The sequence below is a fragment of the Pongo abelii genome, chromosome 15 (assembly GCF_028885655.2).
Source record: "Pongo abelii isolate AG06213 chromosome 15, NHGRI_mPonAbe1-v2.0_pri, whole genome shotgun sequence".
Lineage (NCBI taxonomy): Eukaryota > Metazoa > Chordata > Mammalia > Primates > Hominidae > Pongo > Pongo abelii.
Window position 1 is genome coordinate 40,436,877 of NC_072000.2, and position 19,723 is coordinate 40,456,599.

Here is a 19,723-nt window from a genome sequence, read left to right on the forward strand (position 1 = left end):
AATAAAGACAACAATCTAACGCTGTTGATATGTGGCTGAAGGCAAAAGAGAGGGAAAAAAGGCTCCTTAAGACTCCTTAAAACCAGTTTCAGAAGAGTTTAAAATAAGTTCTGCTTCTCATCTCTAATAATGAATTTTTTAAAAAGAAGCAAAACAAACAAAAAAATTCAAGGGCTCTTCTTACATGTAAGCTACATGAAACAGCAGAAAAAGACAGTTTATATTATAAGCAGTATGCTTTAGATTTTGCTTTGCTGTTATCTAGAAAGTTCATATGGTCCATGTAAATTCTATAGCAATGAATCTCTGAACAGTAGCATCTTCCTTTTCAAGGTTTTACTTACTTTAAAACCCTTGTTGTAAAACCTAATTTGGGGTAGCAGAGTGGAAGGGAGTGAGTAGTGGGACAAATTAAGGGAAGAGCATTAAAGAAATCAACACAAAAAGTTTTTATGTAGTTGATCCCAAACCTTATTTGAAAAGCCTGAATAGGATGAAAAGGTTTTCTCTATTCAGTAGTTTCACTTAATCCTCAGTCCAAACATTTGCCCCAATAAACATTAGATTATTTTTATGTTAGCTATAAAGCTGTCAGTCCTCAATAAACAGATATACTCCTGGTGGTTTTACCTTTGCTGTCAAAGAATTGTCAATATGTATACTGGCTCTTAAATTAAAACAAACACACAGAAAAAGAAATGTAAAATAGAGTTTAACTGGAGGCTGTTGAAATCCTAAATAAATGATGGTTCATATAGTCGATGGTGATTAGAAGTTCAATAAAATGTGATAGAAAGTAGTCAGTGCGTTGTTAGCGCCTTGGTGTCCTCTTAGTGGAATGCTGTAACCTCTCCTATTCAGGTAAGCCAGACCCCTACTTTAGTTTCTCTGTTAAATTTTATGTCTGATGTATCCATTTGTTCTAGGAAGAAAAACAAGTTCAATGAAAGGGACACTTTGAAGATTTTATTTCCTATGGGGACAGTTTACTTCTGTCTGGAAAGTCCCTTCATAGTTTTGGTGGGTTTTTTTTTCCTGTAATTGAGAATGGTTATATAAGAAGTGTGAAGAAACCTGTAGGTATTGAAAATGCAAATGTATTTTTCAACTGGTCAAATCTCTAACATTTTTGCAGTTGCTTTCAGAAGGATTTTTTCCACAAAGGCTAATAGAATCATGTGACTGAAACACTTGTTTTTGCTCATACCATCATTTTATTGCAGAATTAAGTGTTTAGAAGGCCAGAGCTGGCTTTTTTTTTTTTTTTTTTTTTTTTTTTATGTAACTGGTATGCTGCCTAACAGAGGACTGTGTACGCATGGGCAGACACTAAATACCATTTGCTTGCTGGGTCATAAGTATTCTTATAAGGCTGGTAAAGAAAATGACATCAATACAGAAAAGATGCAGATATCTTTTTTTTAGCTGGAATAATGTTGTTTGCCCTTCATCTCCTTCTATATCAAAACACTTTGTACACTTCAGGGAACTATGTCTCACACCAGAGAGATTAAGAAATATTTAATAATGGGATTGTCCAGCATTACAAAAGGAGCTGTTCATTTTAATTTTCTGTCTGAAATGAGCAGCTCTTTTTCTTCTAATAGGGAGAGAGAGAGAGAGAGAGAGAGACAGAGAGAGAGAGAGAAAGAGAAAGAGAAATTGATTAAACAAATGAGATTAAAATAGGATATGAGGGACTTAGAAATGTAACCTGGGTGAATAAAGAGTTTGAGGACAAGAGAGCTAAAGGCAAATATATTGGGAATCTTCAGGTCTGAATGAATACTCCCTTTGTTCTATACAATAAATGTATGATCTTCCCTGCCAAGGCTGAAAGAAAATGGATTTCCCCAAGAATGCCCCATCACTGGAGGAGAGATGTGCCATCAAAAGCCATCATGCTTTGAGGAGGTATAGCAAAGAGATTAAACATTTAAGACAGATGATGGGTAGAGGAAGGAGTGAAGACAAGGATGTAGAAAGGTAAAATGCCAGCATTCTGAGAATGAGATCCACAAACATGAAAGAAGGAAATTGAGGGTGTCAAACTTAAACCCATGGTTTGTATCTTGTGGCCCTGAGCAATTTGGAGTTTAAGGAGAAAGATGGAACATTCTATTCACCATGGTGGTGTTTCTCATATGTCAAACATGCATAACAGAGCTCATGCCAAAATATATCAAGTAGTGCCCTGGGATCCTGAAGAAACATTTGAAAAAACGTAAAGGTCATATTGTAAGAAGAGTTTAGTGCCCTAACTGATGTCACCAACCAATTTGGTTTCTCAGTTTTCCATTTATTTTCTAAAGCTATAAAGTAGCCACTTAGTGAAAAAAGAAGAATTTATGTTTTTTTAAGTTTATCTTTCAAAATAGAGGTTAAGATCTGGACCCAGGTTACCTGGGTTAAAATTCCTACAACCTATGAGAAATTGGACAAGTTACACAAACATTTTGACCTTGGCTGACTCATCAATAAAATAGGAAGAATTGTAGTTCTTCCCCTATAGGATTGTTCTGAGGACTAAATGAGTTAGAGCACTTAGCAAAGCACTCAGCACCTGGTAAGTTATTGTTTTAGTTGCTTAAAATAAAATTTTAAAAATGTTATTTCTCTAACCAAAAATATATGTATCATTATTATTCCTCAAATAACTTGATTAACTAAGTACAATATTGAGTACCTACCAGCGAACACTAGAAGGATAAAACATTAAAAGTCATACTTTTAATGGCAAAAACTGCTGTTACTTTTGCACCAATCTGACATTTTCAGGGTTTCCATTTGAATTCTTTTTTTTTAATTTTGTTTTTGCAGATCTCAAGTCTCTGGTGAAATTTTCCATCTTCTACTTTCTTGAACATAATTCTTATAGCTTTTTTAAAAAAGTCGTTCTCTGTTAAACATAGAATTATCATACGTGCTCTAGCAATCTCACTTCTGGGTATATACACCAAAGAACTGAAAGCAGAGACTTCAACAGATATTTGTCCACCAGTGTTCATAGCAGCATTACTCCCAAGAGCCAAAAGGTGGAGGCAGCCCAAGGGTCCACTGACACCTGGATATGAACAGATAAACAAAATGTGGTGCATACATACAATGGGATATTATTCAGTCTTAAAAAGGAAGGAAATGATGATGCATGCTACAATACAGATGAACCTCGAAGGCACATTATGTTAAGTGAAATAAACCAGTCAGTCACAAAAGAACAAATATTGTATGATTCCATTTATATGAGATACCTAGAGTAGTCAAACTCATGGAGACTGAACATAGAATGGAGGTTATCAGGGGCTGTGGGGAGGGAGAAATGGGGAATTACTGTTTAAGGGTACAGATTTTCTGTTTGAGAAGATGAAAAGTTCTGAAGATGCAGTATTGATGGTTGCACGACATTGACTTTACTTAGGGCCACTGAACTGTATGCTTAAAAAATGCTTAAAAAGGTAAATTTTATGTTATGTATATTTTACCCAAGTAAAAATAAAAAAAATTAAAGTCCCAGTCTGGTAATTCCAAAATTTGAATGACTTATTGTCTCTGCTTCTCTTGATGTTTAGTTAGTTGGTCTTTTTTATTCTAGGGCCCTGTAACTTTTTATTGAGTAGAGGACGTTGTGCATAAACATTGAAAAGCCCCTGGATGATGGTGTTTTCCTCCAAAGATGGAAACATTTTTTTCTCAGCAAGCAAACAGATTACAGAACACACCTTCATTTTGCTGAGGGTGGGTTTTAGGCTTTGTTAGGCAGAATGTACTATGCTTTGTCCCTATTCCTAACACAGAGCTCTTACTCTTGGTAGTGAACATTCTGGGCCTCAACTGAAGACCTGGGGTGCTTACAGAGCCCTTCCACCTGGCTGGACTTGACCTCCAACCCTTGCCTCCTCAGCATCAAGGGGCTATTGAAGTCTCTGCTCATCTCCATAGCTTTCCAACTGCTGGAGTTTTTCCCCCTGGGTTTCTTGGAGTTTCCTCCTGCTCATATGCGGCTCAAGAGTTGGCAAATGCCTCAAGGGGAAATTGCATATAGATCTTTGGGCTCTCTTTTCAGCAGTTTCCCTCTTCACCAGGATCTTTACTCCTCAGGTCTCAGCCATTTGGCATCCCTGAACACCAACCTACAAGCCCCTCCTCAGCCCAGACGTGGCTTTGACTCCTTCCTCCAACACTTCCCACAAGACTTAGCAAAGCCTTTAAGTAAAAAGCCTGGGTGAATGTAGAACTTACTTCTCTACGCTTCCTTCCCTCAGGTCTTGTAGCCTCTCATCAGTTCTGCCTGCTTCGGTAGCTCTACAATGCCTTCAAAAGTAGTTTTGTGTATTTTGCCTATTGTTTACTGTTATTTTCAGCAGGAAGGTTCTTCTGATGCAAGCTACTCTGTGGTGTCTGAAACCAAGAGTCTCTATAATATTGTCTTTCAAAATCTTAACTCAACCTGCCTCTTATTTCACTTTAAATGTTCTTTTGCTTTTACTTACTTCATTTTTTAATTGACTAGAGTATTTGGGTTTTATGTACACAGTTTTTGTCCCTCTGCTTATTAAACTCTAGACAGGAAGTGCTTTAAGGAGAACAGTAGTGAAGAGAAAACACATTCAAAGCATGGAAGCAGACAGTTTGCGTTTCACTTTGGTCTTCCTAAGCCTTCACAGTTTCCCTAATTAGACCCTCTCAGTGCCATTCAGCATCATTTGCCAGTGGTGAAGTTCCTGAATCTAAAAACTACATGCCAAAATCTAATGCCTCACCTTCAGACACCTGCGTAGCCGTGAAAATTATTCTATTGTATTCCTGAGATTGTTATAAAGTTGTTACCCTTCTGGGATTATAGACAAATTACCATGTTTAGAATCTTGGTCTTAATGATACCATGGGTGTCATAAATTTTCTTGCTATTTGTTTTGATTTGATTATACATTTTTAAATATTAGTACGTCCAGAATAGCTAACTATATGAAACTAGTAATTATTCAATTAAATTCAGCAAACAAAAATTGGGTAATGATTGTATATGATTATATACAAAGAACTATATGATACACTATAGGAGCCCCAAATATTATTTCATCAGAGTTCTACATATTTGTATAACTATGAATAGTTACGAGTAATTGGCTACAATATAAGGTACTAAAAATAAAACTAGCTAACAATCATTATGTGTATATTTATATGCCATATATTAATACAGAGTGCTAGCAACACAATAAAGTAAGTATGGTTATTGTCTCCATATTACAAATGAGAAAACTGAAGTACAATGAGGTTAAGTAATTTGTCCAAGGTCCCAAAACTTCCAAGTGGAATTCTAATCCAGGTCTCTTTGATCCCCAAGGTAAGTGTTGTCATAGAGGAACAAAGTGCTATAGAAGAACAGAAGGGGGAAATTATTTCCCCTTTGGATGATGAGAGAAGGCATCAAAGAGAAAACAGCATATGAGCTGGGCATCTTTGGATGACCAGAATTTCCACAGGTGGATAAAAAGGAAAGGGCATTCTTGGCTAATGAATTTGCATGAGAAATATGCACAGACAAATTGTTTCAGGAGTTATAATTGTCCCAGAAGGGTTGGAACATAAGAGGTATGTAATGATATTGGGTGAGATAAAGCCTGAAAGATTCAAACCAGAGGGTAAAAATTTTTCCAACACTTAGTGGCAAAATTTTATCATCATATAATATCTATGGATCAGGAACCTGCGCATTGCTTAGCTAGGTGCCTCTGGAATGCCAAACACTAGAAAGTTATTGAAATTTCTTCTTACTCATCACCCACATCCATTGTCAAATCATTGTAAAGAGTTTAATTTTCAGCATTTTTTCTCTCTAATGAAGTAATATCTTACCTTACACTTGTCAGTATCTCAGATTCTGTGGAAAAAGTTAGAAGGTCTGTGGCAGGCTCTGGGAGAACAGTTTGAAAACAAGGTGGTAGACAGAGCCAGTTCATGGGATTAAGGGGTGAACAGGCAGTTAAGAAACATTTTTGAAATGTAACACATATTTTATTTTACACATGAAGCCAGGTCTCTAGTTATCAATATGTCTTATTGCTTAATGAGTTATATTGCAACATTCTTTTAATTTTGGTTCCTTTACAAATAGTGTCAATCTCTGGAAATTTTATTATTTGAATTTCAAAATGTATGTTGACCTGTTCACTGAAAATGTATAGAATACAAAATGGTAATTCTCCTTTTGGTTCTTGATTCTTCTAATATAGGAGAGGTTTTATGTAAAAAAAATTTAAAAAACTAATTCATCTAACAATAAACTCACAACCTCTCTTTAAGAGTTTCCAAAAACGTATCTAACACTTTATCTCATTTTTTGTCATCACTGAGACTGTGACTATGTTAGATTTTTTGGTATCTTGTTTTCCTCTGAGTTCTCTGTAGCCACACAAGGAGAGTGACAAACACTGTTTATCAGTAGGACAACCAAGCCACTGTATAAGGCTGGCATTTTCTCTAGGATTTGGTGACTATATATTTACATATATTGTGACCATATGATGATTCTTCACTCCCATCTGACAATTCATCCAAGGAACCTTGGTTAAACGACTTGTTTCATGTTTCATGAGGTTTTCCCGGTTATTACTCAATTCAACTTAAGTTAGGCCAAGACTCTAACAGGTGAAATAACAGAGTTAAGTTCACTCAGTGAGTCTTAACCTCACACTGTGTCTGGTAACTACCTTTGGAGATGGTTCTGTCCTAAGGACCACAGGTCCAAAGCTTGGTCTCATAGAATGATGGTGCCACATGTCAGAAGACATGTGTAATCTAATTTCATTTGCCTAAGACCTTTTTTTTTAAAAAAAAAACAAACTAAATCTCTGCATTCTTTGAGTGTTGATATCAAGATCAATTTTTCTGGGAATCCCACTAAACCCCTTTCTGCCGAAGTTTTCTTGTACATAGACCAGAAAAGTTGTCAGCAGTCATACCATCCCTTTCCTTCCTCCCTAGATGAAATTCAGCCAACTGAGATGAGATATGTGACAAGGCTTTGAACCCAAAGAGGGAATGGTGTAAATGTGAGGTGCTGCTTCTGTGATTGCTAGAACCACTCTTTTGTTATTGACAAAATAGGCAGCATATTAGAGGATGAGGAAGACATCGGATGAATCCCAGCCCCAACAAATACAGCTGTGGAATGTTGGGCAAGTCCCTTAACAACTCTTGTTTCTTGACCAGAAAACTAGAACTGTACTCCTCATCCTCCTACCGGCTAGGGCTCTTATGAGTATCAAGGAGGTCATATACATGGACACATTTCACAAACAATAAAGGACCAAAATGGTAACAGTGGTTTTGAATCTAATGACCATCATAACAATACTGCCAGAATCTTCTCCCTTCCTCCAATTCCAAACCACCTGGAAGACCTGCGGGAAAGGCAAAGCTAAAATCATGAAACCAGCCCAAAAATGCATAAAGTCATTGATGAAAATAAACTATGAACTCTTTTAACCTTGTCTATGTCAAATCATGCCTAAGTTATTTTCTACAATAAGATAATCAGGTATGGGTAGAAGAGTGCTTTTAGGAAGTTCTCTTTTTCCATTTGATTCGAAAATGTTCGGTTTTAACAACCACTACAAAAAGAATTTTGGTTTTGGTAAAGCCATACTTTCTCCGTAATGTGACTGTACTTCTAGCCCATAAGAAAGCCAGAATAAATTAAAAGTAAGGCTTAAAAATATTTCCAATGGGATATCCCCCATTGGCTATGGAATCCCACCTTTCCCCTCCACCTTGATTAACACTCCACAAACATGGGGAATATCTGCTCAGGCTCTGAACTGAGACATCAACCTTCCTAGAAGACAACAATTTCCACTCAAACAACTGGTCCTCCTTGCCTTCTTGTCAGCACCACACGCTGAGGGAGGCTGTGTTTGGTCTCTTAATCAGGCCTTGCTGACGGGCTGACATCACTGCAAACGTTTTCACTTACTCTTTGGCAACAGTTAAATCCTTGCCAAAGGCCAGTCAGTAAGTCAGAAAGCGTTGTGAGAGAGAGGCTGGTGGAGTTGGAGTGTGAGTGTCAGCTAGCAGTCTGTGGTGATGACAGCAGGGAGATCTAGGAGCTGAAACCATTTTAAAGGTCACTCTGTGGCAGAACAAAAGACCTCTGATATAGAAAAGGAAACAGAACTCTGGGCCATCGAAGCCCTGGGATGCCGCCCTCTGAGCACTCTGCAAATTCATCATTTGCTCCCTGATTGTGAAGACTGGGGAGGAACTGTTACTTTACAACCCAATACAGCTTCTGCCAGCAACTGTGTGGCTTAGCGGTGGTACAGAATAATCTGGTAAGATAGAAATGCCAAATAATGTATCCATGGTCCAACTGCCTGTTGTTTTTAAAACTATTGAAATAAGTCACTGCCTGTTCTTCTTTGGCACTCTTTCTCCTTACCCTTCATCCTTTAATTTTCAACCTTGAATTGCTAAATAATCTAAATTTAAAGTTCTTAGCTACATAGCATAACCTTTCTGTAAAAAGAGATTACATATACTTGATGACTAAAAATTTATGAATATTCGTATGTGGAAGCTAAAAAAGTTGATCTAATAGAAGCAGAGAGTAGAATAATGGTTACTAGAGGCTGGGAAAGGTAGTGAGAAGGGGAGAACAGTTAGAGGTGGATTAAAGGGCTGGGTGTGGTAGCTCACACCTGTAATCCCAGCACTTTGGGAGGCCGAGGCAGATGGACCATTTGAGGTCAGGAGTTTGAGACCAGCTTGGCCAACATAGTGAAATCCTGTCTCTACTAAAGATATAAAAAATTAGCTGGGTGTGGTGGCAGGCAGCTGTAGTGCCAGCTACTCTGAGGCAGGAGAATTGCTTGAACCAGGGTGGGGGTGGGGGTGGAGGTTGCAGTGAGCTGAGATTGTGCCACTGCACTCCAGCCTGGGTGACAGAGCTTTTTTTTATTTATTTTTATTTTTATTTTATTTTATTTTTTAAAAAAGAGGTGGGTTGATGGGCACAAAATTACAGCTAAGTGGGATGAAAAATTCTAGTGTTCCATAGCACTGTAGGATGACTATAGCTAACAATAATATATTATATACTTTCAGATAGCTAGGAGAGATGTTTAATGTTTCTAATACAAGAAATGATAAATGTTTGAGGTGATGGATCTGTTAATTACTTTGATTTCATCACCATACATTGCATATATTGAAGTGTCACTATATACCCCATAAATCTGTACAATCATGTCAATTTAAAAAATCAATTAAAATGTATGAGTATGATACACTAAAGTTAACAAACCATTTTTAAAAGAAACACAGATTATTTAAGAATAATAGTAGTATGTCCATGCCTGAATTAAGATAATTTCTTCTCACATTTTCTTTCCAAATCAGGAGAAGACTCGGAAGAAGAAAATGTCTTCATCCTATGGAAGCCATATTCTAGACCTAGGTCCATCGCTTTTAAGACATGCTAGATAAATTTGCTATAGTTTATTCTCCAAATTCTGACTTATTCTATTATTTTTTTCTTTTCCCCCAACCCCCAACCCCTTTTTTTCTAGCTAAAGAGGAAACTTGCTGTAGCATCATTAAAAAGCCCAGACATGCCATGGCTGAACTCTGGCAGTGTGGGAGCAAGAGCAGCTGGGACTCTCTGCTTTCCTTGTCATCACCACATAAAAACAAGGGAGCACTTGAGGGAGGTCCAGTGGGTACCAGGAAGGGCCTCTTTGCTAAAACAAAAAGAAGGGGAGTGAAGGCAGTCAAGGCACCACTCACGGAACTCATCACAGAAGTCACAGTGCACATTTGGTGCCTACCATAAAAGGAACTCACTTGGGCAAACCAGGCTTACAAACTCAATCAACACCCAATAATCGACACAAAATGAATCTGCATGGCAGATTATCTGCTCAGGGGTCTGAGATGTAGACCTCATCCGAGTGAAAACTCAGCCAGATGTGAACTCCACTGGATCTATAGTCTGATAAAAGCAACCAGCCCCAGGATCAGGCAACAGTGATGTCAGAACCATCCACTGCATTCCAGCTTAGCAATGCTGGGTGGATGAACTGGTCTCTGTTAGATGGTGCAGGAGAGTTGAGAGGGGAGAGAAAAAGCAGCAGCAACCACTGGGCTTCATGAAGTTGGAATTTTGTAAGTTGGAAGTTTAGGAGGAGGATGATGATTGGTCAAATAATTAGATTCATGGCTGTGGGAAGAGTCAGCTCTTCCATTGTTTCTTCAAACCAACATCCCCCCACCCACACTTCCACATGAGGGTGAGGGACGGTTTCCAGAGACTACTTTATTCAGGGGGTTTTCTACAGGGACAGGTCTTTCTATTTTCAGACAGCCTATTTTCATGGCTTTAAAACCACCCAGCCATGTTAGATTAGGTAAACCACTTTTTGAAAAGTAGACCCACTAAGACACTGAATTGAGCCAAACACTTTGGAGTGAGTTCCCTGATAAAAAGAAAATGTCCAAATCTTACTAAGTTGCAGAGCTGTGGGCATCCCATTTCCTTTGTCTGTGTCACAAGCCACTCATTCCCCTTCTTAATGAAAACAAGAGGGAGTGATTATACCTCCTGGGGCTGTGCCATTTGTGCCGTCTGAAAGGCACTTAAATGAGTGGCACATTATCTCACACATCTGGAGTTTACCAAATTAGCCAATTATGCTCGAGCTCATAAAACGAGGCCTTAAATGTCATTTAACTAGAAAATATTATAATCACCAAGTGGTCTGATTGTAAGATGATACCTGGGGCAGCATCAGTAGTTACAGAAAACAAATCGTGAAACTAAACACAGTTCAAATGCCCCCCAAATGCAACCACATATTTTCTACAGCAATACTTTCTGAAGAATACCATATTTCTGAAGGCACCAGCAATCAACATGTTTCTCATTTGAAGCTAAGCTTAATCTGGCCTAGTTGTTTCCTAGTTCTTTGCCTTGAGCAAACCAATGCCCAAGAATTTTTCACATAAGAGAGCTAAGGAACAAACAGGATGAAAATCGACTGACTGAAAACCATGAACTTATCAGACATACAGAGCTAATTACAAAGGATGGGGCAATGATTAGATTGAGTCTTGAGTTGCCAGAGCTTTGTAGTGCTGCCTCAGAATCACCAAGATTTGCTCGACTGAACATATACTGGTCTCAGAGCTTTTGTACATTACTTGAAGGAAGATATACAGCTGCTTTAAGTTGCTGTGTGATTTGAGGCTAGGAATATCAAAGGCTTCAGAATAGCCATTTAAAGATTAGCCATTTACAGCCATTATTTCCATATTATCTTCTTTCCAGCCAATAAATAACAAAATTTGATCTTCAGTGAAAGATCAAATACAGTCTAACGGAAAAACCATGGTTATACCTGCATGGCTTTGGGTAAGTTATTTAACTTCAGTTACCTTATACAAAACATGTGCATGAGGGTTCTATGTTGTGTTAATAGTGCTGTGTTGATAAAAATGTATGCAAAAAAAATTCTAGCATAGTTCATGGTACACTGAAGAAAATAAATATTAGTTGTATGTCTTTCTCTACCTACATCACCAGAGTATCTTGAGTTCGGTTTAACTCCTATTTTTGCCTCATTTCAGGAAGAATGGCCATTCAAGCACTTTCAGAGGAGGCAGAGTGAGAGATGGGAAGACGGTTCTGGGTTTACACTGACATAATGTATAGTCCTCTCACCCACCTGTGAACATTTCAATCACTCTTTTTAAAGGAACAACAAGTACAAAAGAGACTAGGCCAACTTTCATAAGATGCTCTGAGGTAAAGGGGAAGTGAGGCGTGATGCATGGATACATGGTAAATAGAGATATCAGCCACTGTTTGCCAGGTGAGTTTACAAAACCAACCCTACTGGTTTTAAAGGCAGCTAATTAACTAGGCTGTATCTTTATGTCTTCTGGGCTCACTTTATTACAGTAGATGGACCTATTAGTTTATTTCTGTCAAACCAGACACAGATGAAAAGTTGTGGTGATGATGAAGGTACTCTCAACAGTGATATTTCTTTACTGCCTTCATTTTCTATGAGTTCTCTCTTCTGTGTTAGACAAAACAGCCTCTTTTGTAAAAACTAGCTAAGTATGAGGATTCCATATGATAGAAATCCTTACTTGGAATTTGGAATGCCTCTCTTTTTAGGCTTTAACCTCACCTCTGTAAAGCTGTGTTGAAAAACCATGTCTTTCATAAGACATGGTTTTTATTAAAAAGTACAACGTATCTATGCTTTTTAAGAAGAAAAAGAACTTTAGAAACAGTAAAGGGATTTGGACTCATGTGGTTGAGCTATTGTCTCTTGAAAGCAAGTGAATTCTGAGCAGAGAGGTGAGGAATTGCCTCTAAGAATCACCTCTAAGAATGGTGGAGAAAACCATTTCATTTTCTTAATGCTGGGGAAATGGGAGATCTGTGTAGATTTTAAGTGTATTAACAGACTTTAACGTTTTTAAATAAAAGAAAAGGACAAGCTCTCAAAACTTTTAACTTGGAGGAGATAGGAAAAACCAGGAGAGGTGAATTCTCCTAATTATGTCAACAGTCAAAATTGACTAGTGCTATCTTCCCTGCAGGCCACAGGCCAAACTGGCCTCTACGCACCTGAGTAGGAAAGACATCTTTGAAAACGGAGTGACTCTAAGAACTAAATAAGAAAGTCAAAAGAACTTCTTTGACTAGGGAAAAAAATTACCACAACATGTGTTAAAAGGCTTTTGTCTTCTTTTCTTCTCTTTCGTTTCTTTTTTGTTTTGTTTTTTCTTTTGTTTAACCCAAGGCTATGAAATGCTCTTGCTCTGTATAAAAAATAACAGGGAGCTTTTTATTTTGTATTTTTAAAAATATTTTCATCTCTAAGACTAGAGCTCTTTGGCTTTTGGCTAACAGCATGTCCAGATCTAAAGGTATCACAGGAAGAATGTCAATTTGCTCTAGAAGCAATTATACATACAGTATAGAAAAAGGCCAATTCCACTATATAAGGACCACACATACTGTATGTTTGTTATATTATTTGATATCAAAGCAGAAGCAGAAACATCAAATTCTTCCCAAAACACACATGAATTGAAGATCTTGGCTAAGGAACTGCCACATCCAATTCAGGGATATCTGTTACAGCTTACAGATCTCAGTAATGCTGACATTACTGTTTTGCAGGAAAGGGATACTTTCATTGGCTATGTAATACACTATGATTTTCTTAACTTTCTTGTCATAATATAAAGGTTTATATTATCAACGTAGGGCATTTAGGTACCACATCACCAGAGTAATAGCAAGAAGAACTTGTTGACTTTTGTCACTAGGTGACCTCAAAATATTTAATCAAGCATCAAGATCATTATCATAACTTCAGAGAGGTTAGTCTATAGAAGAGTTATCATCTCCGTTTCATTTTGCATCATTATGATGTTGGTGTGATGACTTCCATTCATTTGTTTAGCATACTTATTGAGTGTCTCTACTCAGTGCCAAACACAAGTATAAGGAATACAGAGCTAATTGGGACATGACCCTTAGGAAATATATTCTTGGGGTGCGAAAGGGAAGATAGAAAATGAACTTCATAAACCAGGATGGCGCATGCTATATTTTATATAGCATATGTAGAGAAATTAAAGAGTGGGGGAAATAATTCGCATATGATAGAGAAAAGAGGGTCAGGGAGGGTGAAATATGAAGTCACTTTTAAATGAAGAGGGACAGTTTCTAGGGGAGGTTTGGGGATAGGGTCCTTCAGGAATAAGGAAGAGCATGGAACAGCCCTGAGCATGTGAGCGACCAGAGTGTGGCAAACCGTCTGCTATTCCTAGAGCAGATCTGAGTATGAAGAAGGACCATGCCACGAAAGCTCTGCAGACCATGACAAGAAGCTTGAACTCCATACCATGAGGTATATTTTTATATATTTCCCAAATACTCTGAAGATAAAATAATTAAAACAGTACGATGCTGATATAGCTATAGTTAGATGAATGAATGAAACAGAATAGGAAATGGAGAATCAAAATGGAAAATTAGAGGGTATATGTGCAGAAGTTTAATATGTGAAAAAGGCAGCAGCATTGGCTGGGTGTGGTGGCTCACACCTGTAATCCTAGCACTTTGGGAGGCCGAGGAGGGTGGATCACTTGAGGTCAGGAGTTTGAGACCAGCCTGGCCAACATGGTGAGGCCCCATCTCTACTAAAAATACAATAACTAGCCAGGTGTGGTGGTGGGCACCTGTAATCCCAGCTACTTGGGAGGCTAAGGCAGGAGAATTGCTTGAACCCAGGAGGCGGAGGTTGCAGTGAGCAGGGATTGTGCCATTGCACTCCAGCCTGCGTAACAGAGTGAGAGTCCATCTCAAAAAAAACCCCAAAACAAAACAAAACAAAAAAAGGCAGCATTTCCAATTAGTGAGTAAAGGATAGATTTTTCAGCAAGTGGTGTTTGGACAATTGACTGACCATTTCAAAATGAAATTTAATTTCTATATACCCACACTGTGCATTAAAAAATTATCAGCTGGATTAAAAATTCTAATGTAAAAAACTACCAGAAGAAAATGTTTATAATCTTAGGGTTAGAGAATTTTTTTAATGTGACATCATTAGATATCAGGATGGAAAAGATAGATAATATAAAATCACAATCTTTAAAAATCACAAATTTCTGAAAGGTATAAGACACTATAGTTGTAAGACAAATGACAAGTTGGAAAAATTGTTTACAATCTACATAATAGTCAAAGGATTAGTATCTATAATACATAATAAGTACCTACAAATTAATTTTAAAAATCTAATCTAAGAGAAATGGGTAAAGGACACAAAATAGGCAATTCACAAAAGAAATGATACCTAATGATATGAAAGTATGCTCAATTCCAATAACATTCAAAGAAATACACTTAGGACAGTTTTATTTTTCATCTATCAGATGGTAAACAGGAGATACATATCAGTGACAGACATACCAAATAATGATTTATAATATATTTGAGAGTGTGTGAAGAAATAAGAACTTTCAAATCTTAAGGGTATAAAATCAGTACATACTTTTTGGAAGGTAATTTGTCAACATCTGTCATATAAAACATGCATATCATTTGATCCTGTAAGTCCATAGCTAGCAATGTACTTTATTGTACCAATATATTAAAACTATAAAAATATATAAAAGTTATGCAAATATATACTATATCAATATATACTATATATTAAAATATATAGATACACACAAATGTGCAAAGATAGCATGAAAATATTTATTGCACTATTGTTAATAATGGCAAGAATTTGGAAGCAACCTAAAGGTCTACCATAGAGATTAATTTAATAAATTGCAACATATAGATAAAATAAATTACTATGTTGTTAAAGAGAATATACTGGCATGGAAAGATATCCATAATACAAGTTTAACTGAAATAAATGATTAGCAGAATAGTATTTATAGTGTAACCTGGCAAGACAGGTAGTGATCTACAGCAGTTAAGAGCATGGGCTTTAGGGTCAAGCAGACCTAGATTTGATTCCCAGCTCCACTACTCACCAGAAATGTGAAACTTACTAACTTCTCTGAGTCTTCTTTATCTGTCCAACTGGAATGGAACCCAACAGAACCTACATCATAAAGTTGTAAGAAGAATCCCTACTACATAATAGAAGCTAAATATATACTAGTTATTATTATTACTGTTACATTTTTGAAAGATTATTATTTTCAGTGAATTTTCTTATAAAAACAATTTCCAAAAGCAAATATAATATTCTTTGAAAAATTATACTGGATAGTTAAAAAATTTTTTTTATTATACTTCAAATTCTGGGATACATGTGCAGAACGTGCAGGTTTGTTACATAGGTAGACACATACCATGGTGGTTTGCTGTACCCATCAACCAGTCATCTACATTAGGTATTTCTCCTAATGCTATCCCTCCCCTAGCCCCTCGCTTCCAACAGACACACGCACACATATGTTTACTGGATACAGTTTTTAACTGAATCTACACATTGAAGATAATTTTAGCCTATGTAAAAAAATATTCTATTTATTTGATCATTTAATAGATTAGATAATTAATTGGACACATCAATTTTTTTTTTTTTTTAAAGACAGTCTTGCTGTCACCCAGGCTGGAGTGCAGTGGCACAATGCTAACTCACTGCAACCTCCACCTCTCAGGCTCAAGCAACCCTCCCACCTAAGCCTCCCAAGTAGCTGGAACTACAGGTGTGAGTCACAGCTCCCAGCCTTGATGCATCAATTTTTGATACAGATCTGTTTTATTTGTATATCTATAAACTAGGGTGTGAATGGGGAATGAATTTGGACATTATATTACAGTACCAAAATAAAGAACTATTGAGTTTAGATAGCCTCAGTTATAGAAACTTTAAACAGCCCTAGTGGCATAAATTAAGAATTGTCCTCTAGTCATTAAACTAGTTATTAATATCTTCTTGTGGTAGTTTCCATCATATATACATTCAGTTTTCAATCACATTATTAGGAAAAACATAACAAAGTAGAAAGGTACCCATTTAAGTATTTTGCCCCTAGTAAGACTAGGAAAATAAACCATTCGAAATGAGAAAACATGTTAAGTAGAAACATATTAAAATGGCTATATGAAGAATATACATACCTTTCCGTTTGGAAAATCATTCGAAAGCTGTCTACCAAGCTTTTATAACTATTTGGATCGGTTGCACATCTCTGAATCTGAAACCTAGAAGCAAAATCAAACCAAAAATTCTAAGTTAAAGATTTTGCCAAATGGCTTTTCTCATTTTTTAAAGTCTTAGAACCTCAGCTTTTCAGATTAATCCAGAATATACTGCTTCGGTATGGATTTTATTCATTTATTAGCCTTATATAATCTTTACCTTATTTTCATAGTCTTTCAAATTATATTTCTCTGTAATTTAATGAAATCTATAGAAAAAAATGTATTTTCATCTATTTCTTAGCCAGGCAGATTTGCCCTGAGGCATTTGTGCTTTTTCCTTTTGTGAAAAGCATACACAGATATCGTAGATTGTTTTAATGTAGAATTCAGAATTCTGAAGATGCATATGAAAAAAGTCAGTAGTGCTATTTCTTATCTTAATAAGTGTTCCTTGACGGCAATTTAGTACGAAGGTTAAAAATACAGAGTAGCCTGACTAATATTCAGAATCTACAAGGAACTGAAACAAATTTACAAGAAAATACCAAACAACCCCATCAAAGAGTGGGCGAAGGATATGAACAGACACTTCTCAAAAGAAGACATTTAAGTGGCCAACAAACATATGAAAAAATGCTCATCATCACTAGTCAATAGAGAAATGCAAATCAAAACCACAATGAGATACCATTTTACGCTAGTTAGAATGGCAACTAATAAAAAGTCAGGAAACAACAGATGCTGGCCAGGCTGTGGAGAAATAGGAACGCTTTTACACTGTTGGTGGGAGTGTAAATTAGTTCAACCGTTGTGGAAGACAGTGTGGTGATTCCTCAAGGATCTAGAACCAGAAATACCATTTGACCCAGCAATCCCATTACTGGGTATATACCCAAAGGATTAGAAATAATTCTACTATAAAGACACATGCACATGTGTGTTTACTGCAGCACTATTTACAATAGCAAAGACTTGGAACCAACCCAAATGCCCATCAATGATAGACTGGATTAAGAAAATGTGGCACATATACACCATGGAATACTATGCAGCAATAAAAAAGAATGAGTTCATGTCCTTTGCAGGGATATGGATGAAGATGGAAGCCATCATTCTCAGCAAACTAACACAGGAACAGAAAACCAAATACTGCCTGTTCTCACTCATAAGTGGGAGTTGAACAATGAGAACACATGGACACAGGGAGGAAAACATCACACACCGGGGTCTGTCGGTGGCTGTGGGGCAAGGGGAGAGAAAGCATTAGGACAAATAACAGATGAATGTGGGGCTTAAGACCTGTAAGACGGGTTGATAGGTGTGGCAAACCACCATGGTGCATGTATACCTGTGCAACAAATCTGCACGTTCTGCATATGTATCCCAGAACTTAAAGTAAAAAAAAAAAAAAAGAATACAGAGTAGCTAATAGGGCCTAATATTGATCCTGATTGTAAATTTGGAATTCATTCTGGCAGGCAGGAGTCTGCATTTGAAGCAAGAGGTGGGGTTGTATATTGAGGTTGTATTACTCTACAGTTTACTATCACTACTCGGTGATGGAACAAGGCTGATCATTCTGGGTAGTTCAGGCTCCCCGGATCTTCACAGAAGCATACTGCCCTGCATATAATTAGAGCTCAATAAACATGTGCCCCATTTTTGAAAGGTAAATTCTTTTTTCTTCTTTTTGCATGTGATCATGCATCTCTGAACTCTTAGCCCTCCAAATGTGGAAGTTTCCAGTACTAGAGTCTTATCTTTTTGTTTTGTATTTGCTCTGGAGTTTGTTTCTAAAGAGGTTTATAACAAGTACTCTCATTTCTCCCATACCTGAGTTGTTCTCTATACTTTGGGTTCTTTACCCTGCCTATTCCTTGTGCTTTACTTTATTGTTCCTGTTGTAAGTTAAGGCTCTTGTTCCTTTTGTGGGAGGGAATTCCCTCCACAATTTTATCTGCTTTTTAAAAAGAACTTTTCAAAAACACTTCTGATATTATTTAGTTCAAAATGCTTTTCTTAGATTGTTGGCTTGATGATATGAACACAACGTCTACTTCTAGGAATAATATATTTTATAGTTCTAGGCCTCACAGAATTATGCTACAAACTGACACATATGAGACAGAAGAATGAGTGTACTGCTTTGACTGAAGCAGTTGGGCATATGGCCAGAGTGAGTGTGGTATAATACTGAAAAGCAAAGCAAGGCTGGAATTATATTTAGTTTTGTAAAGTGGAAAGTTGCTAGATGTGTTTGTGAAGAAGTACTGAATAGTACTGTGAAGAATTTTGTGAACAGTACTGTTCAGAGAATCGGGAGTTCAGTCTTCCAGCAGAGCTCTTTGCAATAAAAATCTCTAAATGAATATCTATTGACCAACTGGATGGATTAGAAAGGGAGTATGGCAGGGAGAACAGTTAGGAAGGAGATACAATAATCTGGGTGAGAAATAATGGTGCTAGAATACAAATAAAGGCAACAGGAATATAACGAAAGGTGCAAGCTTGTTGGGTAGTCCTTTTTCTCCTTAATTTTTTAAAATGACACATTTAACATATTCTCTTCTTTTTTTTTTTTTTTTGAGACAGGGGCTTGCTCTATCCCCAGGGTGGAGTGCAGTGGTGCGATCACAGCTCATTGCATCTTCGAACTCCTAGGCTCAAGCTCAAGGGATCTTCCCACCTCAGCCTCCTGAGCTGGGACTATAGGCATGCACCATCACGCTTAGCTAATTTAAAAAATTTTTTTTTTGTAGAGGTGTCATCTCCCCTTCTTGCCCAGGCTGGTATGGAACTTCTGGGCTCAAGCAATCCTCCCGCCTCGGTCTCCCAAAGTGCTGGGATTGCAGGCATGAGCCACTACCCCTAGACAACAAATAACTTTGAACCATACAGAGCAATTTCCAAAATATGACTTTGGTTCAGTTCAAATAAGAATCTTCATTTCTGTATTTGCATATTTGTAACCTATATTCATTGTTGAGTATAAAATCCTTTCTTACATCTAGCGGGAAA

At 37.1% G+C, this 19,723-nt stretch overlaps 1 protein-coding gene across 2 annotated transcripts in view; it reads right to left on the reverse strand.

Moving 5' to 3' along the window:
- SLC25A21 (solute carrier family 25 member 21) overlaps nucleotides 1-19,723 on the reverse strand; it is a 506,267-nt gene that overhangs the window by 120,588 nt on the left and 365,956 nt on the right. For both annotated transcript variants that reach the window (NM_001131197.1, XM_054529608.2), the window contains 1 exon segment: nucleotides 16,682-16,765. In NM_001131197.1, the coding sequence (NP_001124669.1) occupies nucleotides 16,682-16,765 (84 nt within the window).